The following is a 16,928-nucleotide window of genomic DNA, read 5'->3' as shown; positions in this document are numbered from 1 at the left end:
TCCTCCAGGCAACCAGGATGGTGGTGGGGACAGACTCCTCTCTCACTCTGAGGAGGCCCCTCTTCTCTTCCACATCCACCTTCCACCAGCTGCTGAGTCCAGCTTCCAGCCCCACAGAGCCTCCCAAACTCCCCTCAGCCACACATCCTCAGGCCTCACTGCCATCAGGGAGTCCCATCAGGTCAGCATCCATCCTGCTCTTTATCCGTCTGTCCAAACCCAGAGGACTAGAAGGTGTGCAGTGATGTTACCCAGGAGGAGTTACCCTCAGAACTGAGAAGCTGACCCGACAGGACATCCCCTCTGGTGGGCACACTGAAAGAGGCGCTGGCAAGGGACCAGGGTTGAGAGCCGGTACCTTGGTGCTGTTCTTGGGCTCCTCCTGACAGCCGTTCTGGACCGCTCCGCCTTCTGCACCAGCTTCTGGCTTGGGAGTGAACGTGATTCCACATGACGGGCAGGTCTACAAGAAGAGCACAGAGCGTAGAGCTCACTCGGGCAACACAGCTCACTACGTGACTCAGATGAGTCCGCTGCTGTTGCAATCTGTCACACAAGAAGGGCACAACCCAGTGGAAAGTTTACCAAACGTCTTAGGCAGCGTGAAAATGGAAACACATCCACACAGAGGCCTGTACGTGAATGCACCCTAACAGTGGCTACTCTTTAGCAGAAACAACTCAAATGTCCATCAGTGGATGAGTGATCAATGAAACGGGGGATGTCCATAGAACGAAACATTATTCAGCTCTCCAAAGGGATAAAGCCCTGATATACACGTCAAAATGCATGAACCTTGAAAACTCGCTCAGTGAAAGCAGCCAGACACAAGAGGCCATGTATCGTAAGACTCCATCCGTATAAAATGTCCAGAAAAGGTGACTCCACAGAGACAGAAAGGAGACTAGTGGTTCACAAGAATGAGAGGCATAAGGGGATGATGCAGAGTGACTGGAATGGGTGTGGGGTTTCTTTTCAGGGGAATGAAAATGTTCCAAAATTGACCATGGCGATGGCTGTACAACTTTACGAACATACTAAAAACCACTGAATTAGATGCTCTACAAGGGTGAATTTTATTGTATGTGAGTTATATCTCAATACAGCTCTTGTTAAACTAGCCGCTAACCCACACTCGAACCCTAAGTGAAGGTTCTCAAGCTCCCTGGGAAGGTGGGCTGTTCTTGTAAAGCAGAGGGACGAGCTTACAGACCCAGCCCTTCTCACACGTTTGCAGGAATTAGCTGACCTTGAAAAGACCCAACACTGCCAGGTATAGTATGATACCACACAGGGAATATAGCCTGTAGTTTACAATAACTACAAAGAGAAGATATGTCAACCGCTATACTGTATACCTATAATTCTTGCCTGAGGAATCCCAGGGACAGAGGAGACTGACTCGCTGCAGTCCATAGGGTCACAGAGCTGGACCCGGCTGGAGAGACTTAACATCACAACTTGTATCATATCGTACAACAACCATACTTCAATTTGTAAACAAGTACCGACCAGGACAGTATTGCATTGGCCAAAAAGCTTGTTCGGATTTTCATACCATCGTGCAGAAAAACCCAAACGAACCTTTTGGCCAACCAAATAGAAAGGGTAGGGATTTCGTTTCTCACAAACCAAAGTTCAAATCCCTTTTCTTTTCTGGGAGAAACTGTATTGATTCTAAGTTTAAAACAAATGAAACAGAAACCTTAGAGAAATATGTCTGCCCTGATGGAGATGTTCTCATATCTCGACATTCCCTTGATCTCTGAGGGGAGCCCCTTGTGCTCCATGAGGGTCTCACTAGGTAACAGTGGGTGGGTTTGATCCCCTGCCCCCTAGACACACAGCAACTTGAACTATTTGCCTGCTTTGCTTTAATTGGATTAAAACACCTTACATACTGGGTTTTGTCAGGCACACAAATACCCTCTGTGAAACGTTTGCTAGATCATTAAAGGCCTGTCTCTCCCCTTGAACAGCTGTCAGCATCTCTGACCCCAAGAAGCCCTTGCTGGGGGCTCTGGGGGCACGCCTGAACTGAGCAGCTGACATGCAGGGCAGCCTCTCTGCAGGCGCAGTAGGTCAAAGCCACTGTTCTAATGACAGCAGCTGCCAAGACATGGAGACACCTCAGTGCCTAGCATGTGCCAATGCACCCTGTCAGGTGCTTATCCATGTGACACCCATGATCTCGTGTGCCTGATCTCTGTTAATCCTCCTTTCACTGCTGCGAGGCAGAAGTGACTGGCCACAGTGGGGGGTCAGACCATGGGGCTCCTGACCCCTGACCACCAAGCAACAGCCTCTCTCTGCCTCTTTTCTTGGCACAAACGGGACCCAAGAATAATCCTGGCACTTTGATCTCCTCTGCTTTGTTCTCCTGAAGTGACCCGGGCAGTTATAGCCACCTCCTGGCTCTTTTAAGTGGCACCAAGCTTCACCAAGACCAGCTAAGGTCCCCGGGACAAGGGACTGTTCGCACCAAGCAGCGTGCTGGCTGTTGCCCAGGAAACCCAAGCTCCCGTGGAGACGGCCAGGAGCAAGCTCTGCATCTTCCCAGGTTACTCCTCGGCCACCCCCATCGGGACGAGAGCTCTGGAGGGGAGGTTGGAACTATTTCTCTAACACACTTGGGTGCCTCTGTATTTGTTTTTAACACATTTCACATTTCAACACACACACCTTACATTCTCTTTAGAATGTATGGCACGGAGCTATAAGATAGTTTCTTCTTCAAGACTACTTCTCTTCACAAGATAAAACCAGCTCTAAGCCAATAGCTGTCAGGGAAGGGGAGGGGGACAGGGAGACCTCTCTTCTGAGAATCAAGGAGGAAATATGAGGAAAGTCCTGCTTTGCCTGCTCAGTCTCAGCAAGCCTCCTAGGACCAGGAGAAGTGTCCCTTGCCTCCTAAACTCGAGACGCAGGTAGAACATGGCAGACAGGAGCACGCACGCAGCAAGAGCATGCATGACCCACAGGGGCCTGTGCTGAGTCCTCACAAGCACCTGGGTAACACTGCAATCAGCCCATTTCCCACCCGAGGGCACTGAGGCACAGAGAGAAGGGACCGGCCCAGAGTCACAGGTGTGGACCCCAACCACACACGTGACACCTCTGGGTGAACAGGGGCCACCTGCCACGTGGGGCAGAGGCTGCCCAGGCTGCAGCCTGTCCCGGGAGGGCCAGGCACTCTCCCCAAGCTAGTGGGTCGACACAGGCATGCACACTCCCAAATGGATGACTGCTGTTAACAAAATCCTAGAGAAAAGTAGAAGCCAAATATTAGAGGAAGACAGAAGCAGTAATTATTACAGAAAACGAAAGGCATCCAGAAGCGGTAAGAACAGCAAGCGGATGGCCTACAAATACTGGAGGCAAAGTAACAAACAAACGAAACACACAGCTGTAGGAACCAGGTGCGAAACCTCCAAGTCAGGGAGTGCAGAACCCTGGAAACCTCCTCAGGTTTCTGAGCCCTAAACGATCACTGAGTTTAACGACCAAGGCTGATAAGGCAAGAAGAGTGTCATTGTGCTATGATAAAGTTCCATCAGAAAGTCAAAGTAAGAAAATATTTGGTGTTTGGGGAAATTCCCTACATGTGCAATACTCTACCACCTGATGATGCCAACTGAGTGAACTGGACTAACCTTCCCATTTCAATTCACGTGTAGTGTAGTATATAACAATAATACCTATATTTGTAACAAAACAATACAAACATAATATTTTGTATGTGTATACTTAATGTTTTACTTTGAACACTTTTAGACTTAAACAGAGTGGGAAAGACAATTCAGAGAGTCCCATACGAAAACCCAAGCTTCACCGAAAGTTAGTATCGTACATGAACCGTGGTCCAGTTATCAAAACTAAGACCTTAACACTGGCACCATACTATTAACCACACTGCAGATTAAAAAAAAAAAAAAAATACTGATTTGTCAAAATTCATTCCACTATTTGCAACAGATTTGCTTTCACTGTATGTATTTTACTTTATTTATTTATTTTGGCCATGGCACATGGCATGTGGGATCTTTGTTCCCCGACCAGGGATCGAACCTGTGGCTCCAGCCATGGAGTCCTAACCCCTGGGAGTCTTAACCACTGGGCCACCAGGGAAGTCCCTGATGCAGTTTTCATTCAGATGTTCTTTCCCTGTTCCAGGATCCCACGCACATTTAGTCTCCTCCAGTCTGACGCTTTTGATGAGTCCTGGCCCTTGAACTTGGATTTAGCTAATGTTTTCTCAGAAGCTGATGGAGGTTTGGGGTTTGAGGGAAGAATCCCATAGAGGGGATGCGCTCTTCTCTGCACGTAACATGCGGTGGTGGGGGTTGGTTTCATTCATCGTGATGCTAACCATCATTGAAGGCGGGCTCTGCTAGGTTTTCCACTGCCAAGTTACTCTTCTTCCCTTTATTTGTTCATTTATTGGCTGAGCTGCACAGTTTGGGCGATCTTCAGTTCCCTGACCAGGAACTAAACCTGGGCCAGGGCAGTGAAAGTGCAGAGCCATAACCACTGGGTCACCAGGGAACTCCCTCAATATCCTTCCCTTTAAAATGAATAACTACCTGAAGGGATATGCTTGGAGGCTATGCAAATGTCCTGTTTGTCCCTAAACTTTTATCCACTTCAGTTAGAACTCACCAATGGATCTTGCCTGAAGCAATTATTACTGTGATGCTCTGAAGCTGATTTTCTTTCTCTCATTCTTTTTATAATCTATTAGCTGGAGTTGTTCTACAAGGAAGAGCTATCGATTTATATGTGATGTGCTTCCTCCTAATTGAAGAAAACATGCACATGACTAAAAATATAGACGCAACTTGAAAAGTCCTTTAAAAAAAACAAAACTGGCTTTGCATCCACATTTCAGAGCCAGCATTCAGATTACTATGTCCTTATTTGTACAGCAGCTTCATGGAGGTACAATTTACATTGTATCTATCCAACTCACCATCTAAGGTATATAATTCATAGTCTTTAGTATAGTCACAGAATTGTGCAACCATCACCACCAGTTAACTCAGACAACTATGGGTTGCCATTTCCTTCTCCAGGGGATCTTCCCAATTCAGGGATTGGACCCAGGTCTCCCACATTCCAGGCAGACGCTTTAACCTCTGAGCCATCAGGGAAGCCCTTTTACAATAAATATTTAATGTCTAAACTGACGTGAGTTCAATCCCTGGGTCAGGAAGATCCCTGGAGGAGGAAATGGCACCCACTCCAGTATTCTCACCTGGAAAATCCCATAGACAGAGGAGCCTGGTGGGCTACAGCCCATGGGGTTGCAGAGAGTCACACAGAACTGAGCATTCATGCACAAACTGCACACACAGACAGAGAAAGAGAAAAGTCTGTTACTTTTTCCATCTACTGATACAATGAAATAAAAGGCCCTCATGTCCTCAAACTGGATTGAGCCTATTCATAATGACTTCACATATAAATAACAAGGAGATCAAAGAGGTGATCATTTTCTTAGAGTCATTTAAAAAGCCACAGCAACTGAAACAGCAGGGTGGTCCCAGGTGTGTGTGTGTGCATGCTAAGTCGCTTCAGTCATGTCTGACTGTGCGACCCTATGGACTATAGCCCGCCAGGCTCCTCTGTCCATGGGATTCTCCAGGCCAGTATACTGGATTGGGTTGCCATGGTCTCCTCCAGGGATCTTCCTGACCCAGGGATCGAACCCACATCTCTTGCCTCTCCTGCAAAAGCAGACAGATTCTTTACCACGAGAGCCATATAAGTATAATATAACCCTTATGAGCTGGAACAGGTCCTGTCTGAATCGCCCCTACGTGGCCAAATCGATACCACTAGCCTCATTACCAACTGCAAACAGGGAAAAAGGCCCTGTGAGCACATGCCCTGTGTTCTGAATAAGGGACTGAGGCAAATGCACGAAGATCAGCCAAGCAGATATCTCCTGGGGAGGCCTTTCAGAGGCAACGTAAGATGCTCTCACAGCTCATGGGGCTCAGTGGGTGAGCGCCAGCACTCTAGGGCACCCCCTTCCCCACAATATGGGATGCCAGGACCTTCCTGAGCAGCATCACTCACAGCCAGTCACTCAAGAAGCCAAGGCCTGGGTGTGAAGAGTTCCCTCTGACCTAAAACCTCAGGGCCAAAGCCCTTGACCTCTGACACCACTACTGTTTCTTAGCAGGTCATCACCGTACTCAGACTATTTGATGAAATGTCAGGTGGCAATTCTCCAGCTGTGAACAGGCTGATAACTTACAGACACATGGGGTGCGAGTGACAGGAGCAGAAAACAAGACCTCTGCAGGCATTCGCCTTGGCTTGCTCAGCTCTGCCCAGGCTTCCAGTGCAGCCCTCAGTCTAGCTCTGCAGAGTTACAGAGCTAGTGCATCATGAAAAAGCTAAAAAAGCCAAAAGGAAGCTATACTTATCTACTTCATGCCAGGCACCATGCTAGGCACTCAGGAGAAACTGAAGTTATGTAACACATGGGCCCTGCGTGCAAAGAGCTCACAGGAAGGTGCATAAGAAATGAAAGCACATATTTCAGGTTGCGTGTGTTATAACCAAGTGGTACAGACTAACTGAGCTAGACTTCAAAGACAGGGAGGTGGCGCCACTGGCTGGAGGAATCACAGGAAACTAAGGGGGCTGTAGGGCAACAGCAAGAGGGGAGTCTGTGGGGACAGGAAGCAAGCGCATCACAGGAGAGAGGCATGACAGGACCAGAAGCATGGATTCACTCCCCGAGAGTTTATGCAACCCCTTTCCTCTAACTCCTTGGTTCTTTCTTGAAACTGCAGCTGAGTCACTCCAACACCGAGTTCCCCTGCTGAGTTTATGATCATTCTCTCTATCCAAAACCTTATTCTCTTTCCTGCGCCCTCTGACCTCGATGCTGGGCTAACTGAACACGCCTCAGCCGTTGTCAGGAGACTAAGACGGTGTTGCCGACAGCATCATCAACGCGTTGAATCGCTGCTGTTGGCGTCACTGTCAGGTTGCTTTTTCCAGGGCAAGATGAGCCACAGACCCCAGCCACAGGCCACCAGGGACCCCAGGCCAGAGAATCATGAGCCAGAGCCATCCTGACTCCTGAAACCACAATTAAGAAATGCCGAACACAGACTAACTCCAGCTTCACTAGTCTTCCCTCTTTAACTCAGAGACCAAGCAGGAGTGGGTCTGAGGCTCATCTCCCACCATATTGCTTGGCAACTGCAGATAAACCCTGACTCTGTTGCAGACACAGGAATCCTTGGGCTTGGTTATAGAACCCCTTCCACTAGACAAGCAGGCCCCCAAAAGGTACAGCTTGAAAGAAGAAATCTGTGGTGAAGAAGCCAGAGAACTCTGCATACCACTTCACTCTCTGGAGACCTATCTGTGCACGTTACTGTGCTAAGCTCTGAGCAGGCCTAGAGCAAAGAGACACTTTCAGTGTCACTTAACCCACACTGACTTGACTGCAGAACACTTTTCCCATACTTGACACCTATGCCATCCTGAGAAACTACTGCTCAAGGGAACCTACCTGGGGAAACCCTCTCTCTGACAGGCCCCTTCAGCTGGGCAGGGTTTCCCGTGCTGGGCAGGGGTCGGGGGATATAGGGAGATAGAAATGCCCACGGGAGCCAACTCTTGATGGCCAGGGTGGCAGCAGCCACCAAGGGAAAGAAGCCTGTTGACAGAGAGAGTCTGTAGATCCTGGGAAAGGACAGGGAGGAACTTGTCTGTGACCCAGTGAATTAGAAAAGCTCACGGTAGTGTGGATGACACTGGCGACAGGCCAGGGACCCACGTGAGGCACTGCCTGCTCACAGGAGGAATCCTCCCAGAGGCCTGGGCCCAGTGAGTGCTCATGCACTTGTGCCTCGTTCACAGACCGAGGGGAGACCTTGCCTGCCAGATCATAATCAACGTATTCTTTACAGCAAACCTCAGTTTTCTGCCTTTCAAGTCTAGGATGACAGTTCACAGGGACTCACTCTGGTCTCCGGAGCGAATGACTCTCAGTCGCATGCCCTGGCCCAGCTGACGCCCAGGAACCAGGGCCCAGAGCAGGGCTGTGAGGAGGCACCCTGAGTGGCAAATCCTGGCATAGAGACCAGGCCTCCTGTCTCCTCCTGCTCCTTCCACTCCGTGAATCTAGGAACATTACCTTAAGGGTGTCCTCGTCTCAGGATGGGGATATCCTGTTCTCCTCCCAAAACTAATTTGAGAGGACACTTCATATGCTCTCATCGTCCCCTCCGGGAAGAGGCACAGAGATCCTTCAGGGATCACAAGATTATCTGGAAAACTTACACATGGCAACAGAGTATGCTAAATTGCTTTTGCCTAACCAGACCCAAAATACCTAAGTATATAAGTAGATTTAGAACTAGAATAAGAAATGTTGTCGGGAGGACAAAACACCTTCGTAAGGCAACTGAGTGCAGAACCGCTGTCACTAATGCTGCAGGCATGTGGCGCACCAAGGTCCACGAGGGCCCCGCCTCACAGACACACGCGCACATCATCTTAAGTGGCACACAAATGCAGCGAAGCGTCTACTTCTGGCTTGAGCTGTTTCTCTACTTGGCTATAGCCCAGCTGGAAGCCTGAGGAAACACCTTCTCCTCCAGTAAGAAGGCTGGGCTTGGAAGCCACGTTTTTGTCCCCTGCCTGCTCTTCCCGGCCTGGCCTTGCTCAGTGCTGGCCTCTGAGCTGTGGGGTGGCGTGGGAAGGGGGTTCCTCTCTCTGATTCCTGGAAGACAGCCACCCAGGCAAAGGAGCTGGCTCCAAAGTGTGCAGGCATTGTGGAAATCTCTGCCACACCCACTGTGACACACCCGCCAGAGAGAGTGGGGGAGAAGCGGGGCTAACACCCTCTCCTCAGCAGGGGTGACTGCACCTTTCCCCTTCTGCTAGGGGCCACGGGGCTAGGCCTAGAGACCGGGGCTGACACCCTGGGAGGAGGGGGTGCTCCTGGCATTCAGTAGGGGGAGGCCAGGGAGGCTGCTTAGCATCACACAGTGCACAGGGTGCCCCCGTCCAAAGAGTTCTCCACCCAGAGTGTCGATGGAGTCGAGGCTGAAGCTGACACCAGCAGTATCGAGACTGAGAATCCCTGCACCAAGGAAACAAGTGATGCGTGTGCAGTCCACAAACCTGAACACGGGACCCACACGTGGTACCTGGAGGAGAGGCACCACGGAGTCCAACACAGTGAAATAAGCTGGAGACTGCAGCCAAATGCCACACCATGAAACACCAAGACCGCTAGCTTTCAACTGTGTTAATGGACGAGGACACGCGGGAATGTGCTGGTCACAGCCACACCGGCAGGCCATCATCCTGACCACACATCACAGTGTTATTTGAGAGCACAAAACAGTGAAGTGAAAAAGTGTTAACTGTCTCTTAAAAAAAAAAGAAACAGCAAATATGTAAACTGTAAAAATAAACAAAAGGTATCAGTGCAGTACTGGAACTACATCAACTAAGGAGCGACTCGCACATTAGAGTGATTTTGGAGGCTCAGGGTCCATTGTGTTAATTCCTTGGTGGCTTGTTAGGACAGGAATGGGTGCAGCGGTGCAACCACCAGGCCATCTCTGTCCCACTGATGAACTACTAGAATGTTCTTGGCAAGCCTGCACTCTTCCAGGGAGCTATACAGCACAGGCTTTACCCACACCAACAAACCCTAATGATATAAAACATTAGATTTCAGGAGACGTATGAGTAACTTGAGAAAGTGGTCTCTGAAATAAGATACGAACTAGGCCTCAAAGCAAGAGGCTGAGAGAATCACCTTGACTATCATCACGTTTCGTGATCTTTCAGAAATCCCCCCAAGACATCGTAGCTCATAGAGAAAGGCAATAGTAACTCAAGTTAGAAGCAAGTCTATGTGTAAAAAGAAAATGGTGGTGCATAAAATATCATAAAAGCAAAGGTATTAAAAACGCAAAATGCTGCTAACCTTATACTAAATTTTAAAATGTTAAAAAAAAAAAAAATGAAAGGGCATTCCAAGTCTCTGCCACAGACCTGAAGGCTGCTTATTACTTCACATGTTCTACTGCAGAATTAATATCATGTTTTAGAAGTAGGAAAAAAAAAAAAAAAACTAACCTTAAGGTTATCAAAGGTTTTGACAGTCTGCGCCAAGTCACTGACACTCCCTGGCGACGCTGTCCCCTGTCCCCTAGGGCCTGAGGACACCCGTGAGCCGTCAAGGACCTCAAAGCCAGAAAGTAAGGCCTCTGAACAGCTGCAGTGAGACTCCTTCGCTCTCTGACCCGCTATCAGGTATGTCTTCAAACCTATGGATAAAAATTACAGTCAGCACAGGTGACACCAGCGGTGGTCGAAACGCAGCTCCGTCTTGCTCTCTACGCAGGACACTCTCCTGGAAAGTTAAGAGTAAAGTGAAAATGAGAAAAGGTCATATTTTTACTACTGCACCCGTGAGCTTCCCAGAGACGCACAGCCTCACGGAGAACACCCGCCTCCAGGACACACCATGTCTTCCAGCTGTGTTTGCTCTGAGTGGTGGCAGCTCGTGTCACATTCTGGGGCTGAAATGGGGGTTAAAAGTCCCTCCTTGGAAGGGTCTCATGGCCTCTTTCTGCCAGCGGCAGAGCCCACTGATGGTGGACCCTCTACAATTCTGTGGTTTGTTTCTATCTGTATTGTTGCTCTTCACATTGGCCACTCTAGACGTGAGGGTCATTACAGACCGTGTTACCTACATCAGGGACTGCCAAACACTCTGAAGGGGAAGACCAGGATGTGTGCCATCGGGGAACTCAGCGCCCCCTCGATTCACGTTCATCGAGTCTCTATGGGATCCAGACATTCATGGCAGGAACATCAGCATATGTCAAGGTGCCGTCTATGGGAATTTTATTCTCTCACCAAATCCTCATTTAAAACAAACAATAAAAGCTGGTTAAGTGGACACCTAGCCTACAACTTTACAATGCCCACTGAAGGCTGTGGTAGCAGTATACACTCCCCTGGGAAGCCGCTGTGACGGGTGGTGGGCCCTGCTCTGGGTGTGCAGGACTATCTGATGGGAAGGTAACAAGGAACAGCTTTTCCAGATGGAACCAAAGGGCTTTCTGTAAAAGAAGCAAGCCTGACTGAAAGAAATCCATTGTTAGTCCTTACTGGAATTTGACCCAGACTGTGAATTTATGAAAGGGAGTGACAATATGATTTATTCAATAAATATTTATTTTAGGCCTGGTGTATGCTGTACACAGAGAATAAAATAAGAACAAAGCAGGGTTCCCATCTTAAAGAGTTTAAGCTGCAGCAGAAGGTGGTAAAGAAAAGTCATCATCAAGAGACTCAATCAAGAGGTGGCCAGTGTCTACACTTCTGAATCCATAGTTTCTCACAATCAATTCATATTTAATAAATACTCTAAAATTAATCAAATGACCCTGGACTACTTCCTCAATAATCCTTAACCATTTTATAGCTAAACCATCTTGCCACTTCACCTTTCTTTCTCTCCCTCCCTCCTTGTAAAGTACTGTATGGTGTACTTTTTTTTTCATGTATGTTTTTAAGTCAACTATTCTGAGAATCTGTCGACGACCTAAAGACACCCAGGAGTGCAGCCAACTCAGAGGTGGGAATCCAAAGACTGAGATGAATAATTTTAGATACTGACTGATTCCAAGGAGAGTATTAAATGCTCACTCTTAACCTGAGGTCCTGAACGTCCATGTATTTTTCCAAAATATACATCCCAAATATGTATAGGATTAGTCACAGTCCTGACTGACTGCGCATAAACTAGAGAGGTAACGTTAACTAGAATACCTCTGCCCAGGGATGCAGGGCACGGTGCCAGCTCCACAGCGTAAGCTCTGACTCCTGCCTTGGGGGGGACACCCCTGAGGCTTGTTGCTGTTCTCGCTCTGAATTATAGCTACCGAGCTGCCACTCACCGAGCAAACGTGTATCAGGAGCCTCTGTTTACGATACACTCTGATCGTGCTGGGGGGGACAAGTGTGAACACAGTGGCCATGGCCCTCCCCACACAGGGCGGCTCCGCAGGGGGACCTCAGCAGCGGGTCCAGGCCCAGGAGGCATGGGACGGGGTGCACCTTGCAAAGACTCAGTGGCTCAGGGAGCCTCCTGGGTGACGTCTCCTCCATGCTGAGGAAGACATGATAAAGAGAGGCCTGCCCCGTGAGAGCCACCAGGACCAGGGGCTGGGGCAGCCATGGTCAGGCCATGGGTGTCGACAGAATAACTGGGGAAGTGGCCTCCAGAAAGGGAGTATTTGGTGGGCAGAGTTGGGGGTGGAGGTTGAGTGTTGTGTGGCTGGAACAGAGGACATGTGGGGGAGAGGGGTGGTCACAGAGGTGCTGGAGTCCATGCCCTGTGCAGGGCAGGCCAACTCCAGGAACCTTCACGCTGGGGCCATGGGGAGAAGGTGGAAGAAGCAGGCAGGAGGCTGAGGAAAAACCGGGGAGCCCTGGGAACACTGGCCACAAGTGGGTGCGGAGGGACTCGGGACAAAGGAGGTGGGAGACAACGGCAGGGGCAGAAACCTCCCACCCAAAGTGTGGGGCAGCGGGCAAGGCTTCATGGCCAGTAGGTGGGACGGGTGAGGGCACGTGGCTTCCAAGGGCAGGGGAGCCCAGGGCTTCAGGCTCCGTCCCTTCGACATGCGTGACAGAGTGAGACTCTTCATGGCTCTGCGTCCCGCTGAGAACAGGACTCACCCCACAGGGCTGACTGGAGGATTAAATGATTAGCACACGTGTGGCCTTCACAGCAGCACCTGGCACATGGCAAAAAGTCAGTAACATTAGCTACTACTATCAACCAGTGTGTTTGGCCTGCTTATCGCTGGGAGTCTTTTTTTACGCTCCTTCTGTGTACAAAAGCATTTGGAGGACTGTTAAATCAATAACTCCTCCGAATTTGCTCCTAACTAGAATTTTCCTCTGGTGAGCCCCTAGGGAACCTGTATTAGTAAGACAGCAGTGCTAGTATGCCAAAGGTCAGACACATGGATGTGTGAGCAAATCGGTAACCAAGTTAAGCAACTTTCAATTTATGCTTCAATATGAAAAGTTTAAGTTTAAAGTGTACCCTTCTGCTGAAACTGGAGTGGCAACAGTGTGATACAGCCAGGCCAGATGTGACCTATCCCAGGGAAGGTACTTGGGCCAGGTGACTGGGCTGCAGCCCCTTTAAAGTCTTCAGTCAGGAGAGGTCATAAGACATAAGGATTTAATGAGTAACCACACAGAGAGAACCAGGGGTCCAAGTTCGTTAGGACGGCTCTCTTTGAGCGGAAGGTCAAAATAAGGCAGCTGAATTATTTATTTTCTTACGTACAGTGTAAACAGGAGAACAATTAATAAGATTTCTTATACTCTTTCCTGGTAATTGACTTTGAACCTCACCAGTGTGGATGCCTTCCATTGGCTTAATTTCACAGCAGCTAGAGAAGGTACCCGGAGCTTCCAACAGGCAGAAGTGCCCTCTGTGGCGGCATGTGCTCAAGAGGCTGACGTGGTCAACAGCCTTAACTATAGCAGGAGGAGGAAACCTAAGCCTTGCACACAACTCATGTCTAGTTTTCGTGAGCTGAGTGTAATTTGAGTGAGTGCCAAAGTTCATTTTGGAAAAGAAAGACGATTCTGGCCTCTTTATTTCTGTCTTTTTCTGCAGGACTTTTGCTCTGGAGGGCGATATCCCAACCCAAGAACCAAGGACAGGAGTGTCAACCCGAAAGAAAAGAGGAGACTAATCAGGAAGGAAAGAATGCCTGGAGGCATGACCTTGGGAGTTAGAGGCATGACACAGCAGATGGCTGGGAGCTTAAAACAATAAATATAAGGGGAGGCCATCGGCTTGGGCTAATTCACAACCAGTCTAAAAACTCACTTCACTTTGTAACAAATTTTTCCTGCTAACTAGGTCTGTGATGACCAAGTAACACGAGCATTATTTAAACTAAAATGCAGTCAGTCAACACAGAAAATAAAGATTAAAACTGTTCAACCTTAATCTACCAAATAACCAGGGCCTACAAAATTATAGATATTTCATAACTATCTATTGCTTCTGCTTAAGACGACCAAAAGTTTTGGTGGGGAAAAAAATTTTTTTCCATCTTGTTAACATCAAAACATTGTGGATGGGCCTAAGCCCTCTCTACTCCTACATGAAACAATTAATTAATTGCAAGGAGGTGATTCATCTTGATTGTCGCAACACTTGACAATAAATCACAAGTTCTCAAGATAGCAAATGGCTGTGGGTGAGACTTACCCTCTTCTTAAAAATTGAAGTGATGGGCACTGTGCCTACGTGGCTTGATCCTGACTACACATTTAGCCCAACCCGCAAACTCTTACAAGAACACACATGTGCACACACTTGCCCCATACCTGCTCCTGCGGCTGGCACCCCATGTGCCAGCCTTCATTGTTTTCGTAGGAATGGGTACATGTAACAGCCAAAGGTGAGTGACCGGGCAATCACCTGGTGACCACGTTCCCATGAGCTGTCTTCTGAACTTTCCTACTTGGCAAGAGGAAGTGCTACCCTGCTCAGTGTTGGAAACCAGCGCAGGGAGAGGCCAGTGTAACCACCTTCAAAGACCCACTCCCTGCACCTCTAAGAAGCTCCCGAATTAGGGTTTAATACTACAGGTCTTCAAAAGCTACAAAATGACTTCTTTGAAAGATAGCATTTGGCTCTTTATGGAAACAGTCTGCTGGGTACTAACCATCTCTTTCATTCATTGGCTCATTCTCACATTCACTTACCCAGCAAACAAAATATTTATTGAGTAACCTACTGAGGGCAGGGACCTGGGCTGAGTATTGAAAGAAATGGATAAGAAAAAGGACTGCTCCAGTGTTCGCAACAGTGCAGATGAAAACCGTGACCTAAAATGGAAATACAAGTCACCTAATGATGACCCACTTCACAGGGCTGATGTGAGGATTAAAGAAGTCAGTGCTTCCCCTCGGGGTAGCTCCAGGAACACTCAAGACGAAGTCAGAGTGGAGCGAGGAAGGGCATGCAGTAATGCTCACGAAGAGTTAAATGGGAAGACGGGAAGCTGGCAGTGAGGGGGTGAGGGGGAGGACAGAGACCACCAACAAGAAGAGAGAATCACATGCAGTCAAGTCTGTGCTGGCAGGAGGTTCACCAGTGACAAAAGGCATATTTACAGTTAGAAAACAAAAGGAAAGTGAGGGTCTACGATAACTATTCTGGAATACTACATATGACAGAATTTAACAATCAGAAGCAACTACGAAACAAGACAGCTAGAAGGAAAGGTGTCAGGAACTAAGACGAACTGACAACTAATGAACTGTTATTCACCTAACGGTGACCCTGAGTGGCCATCAGACATAGGCGAGCACGTCGGGTCACATCTGTGGCAGTTACAGGAGACACAGACTGTACTCTTCCCCCTGGAGACCTGAGAAATACTAGCTAATTTTAAGATTTTAACTTAATAGTTAAACTAATAGTTTGAAAATTAATTTTAAGAGTTGCAGATTTGCACACAGAACACAGATAATGGAAGATAAGTTCTAGAAAATAAATAATAGAGATTTAATTTAAGATCTGGGAATAAGCTAAATAATTGAAAAATAAAACCCCAAAAGGGGAATATATTGAAATGGAAATAAAGCTATAGGACACTAAGCAAAAGAAGCTAGACACAAAAGGCTGCGTCTGACATAGTCCCACTGATGTGAATTGCCCAGAATAGGCAAAGCCACAGAAAGCAGCCTCGTGGTAGCCAGAGGTCTGGGGGTTGAGGGATGGGGAACGACTGTTAATGGGCCAGGGTTCCTTTTGGGGGGAATGATGAAAATATTCTAAAGTTAGATGGTGGTGACGATGGCCCTGTATACTTTGGAAGTGTGTACTGTACAGTATGTTAATTACACCTCAATGAGGGTGCTTCTTTTTTAAAAAACAAAACCTACACAAACATTAAGATGCAACAGTCCTGAGATTTGAAGGAGAAATGAAAAAAAAAGTCAGTAAGAAATACACTGTCCTTGGGAATTCAAGGTAAAGGAGCAGGCAGTAGCAGGTGAAAGAAAAATATTACAAAGAAAGGCTTGGAAGTAGATAACACAGTAGAGCTACGGTGGAAAAACATATAAATAAGAAATAAGGCTAAACATCCTTGAAGAACTAAAAATTCAACATGGCAAGAGTTCAGAAGTCTGAGAGAGATTAAACAAAACACAACAGAAGTTTGACCTTCACGAGATATCTCCAAGAATCAGCAAATTTGCAACACTCACTGCTACAGGCCAGTCCAGAAGAGCTGGGCTGACACTCAGGTTGTCTTCCCAGACCACTGACGCAACATCCATCAGACGACAAGTGCTCACCGCGCTGCACAGCAAGCCTGCCCGAGCAGCAGGGCTACAGCCTCGCCACGCTGTGGCAGACGGCGGGGCTCTGCCAGCCCCCCAGCACTGCCGCTCCCCTCTCACCCACCAGGACCTTCATCTGCAGAGGCAGGGGAGCCACCACTGAGACATTTCCTGGGAGCATCTACAGCTGGGACGGAAGGCAACGCTGACACCTTCACCCTCCCTCACCTGGAGACTTCATCTTATGCAAAAACAAAACCCCACAGTTCTTGCCACTCCTGACTAGCCTTTCCTAGGAGTGATGGCATGCACCTTCTCCACCTGTTCCTTCGTGGGAATGTTTATGCAGCCTCTGGCAGACTCCCAGATCACACTTCCAGCACAGTCACACGCCTGCTGCGAGTGTCCTCACTTTCCAAGTCAACCAGTTTTCAGGTCACATCAAAGTTTTCTCTCTTTCGATGAGTGTTTTGCATACCAGCTGGAATGCTGCCAGAAACGGTTTCCCAGATGGCATTTTCTTGCCAGAAGCAGACTTG

At 48.2% G+C, this 16,928-nt stretch overlaps 1 protein-coding gene across 2 annotated transcripts in view; it reads right to left on the bottom strand.

Moving 5' to 3' along the window:
- The window catches only part of ADCY9 (adenylate cyclase 9), a 104,866-nt gene that overhangs the window by 27,707 nt on the left and 60,231 nt on the right, over positions 1–16,928 (bottom strand). For both annotated transcript variants that reach the window (XM_052635924.1, XM_052635922.1), the window contains 2 exons: positions 10,126–10,316; positions 359–463 (listed from right to left, as the gene is read on the bottom strand). In XM_052635924.1, the coding sequence (XP_052491884.1) occupies positions 359–463; positions 10,126–10,316 (296 nt within the window). The remainder of the gene's footprint in view (positions 1–358; positions 464–10,125; positions 10,317–16,928) is intronic.

The sequence above is a fragment of the Budorcas taxicolor genome, chromosome 2 (genome assembly GCF_023091745.1).
Source record: "Budorcas taxicolor isolate Tak-1 chromosome 2, Takin1.1, whole genome shotgun sequence".
Classification (NCBI taxonomy): domain Eukaryota; kingdom Metazoa; phylum Chordata; class Mammalia; order Artiodactyla; family Bovidae; genus Budorcas; species Budorcas taxicolor.
This window is presented reverse-complemented; position numbering and strand designations above follow the sequence as displayed.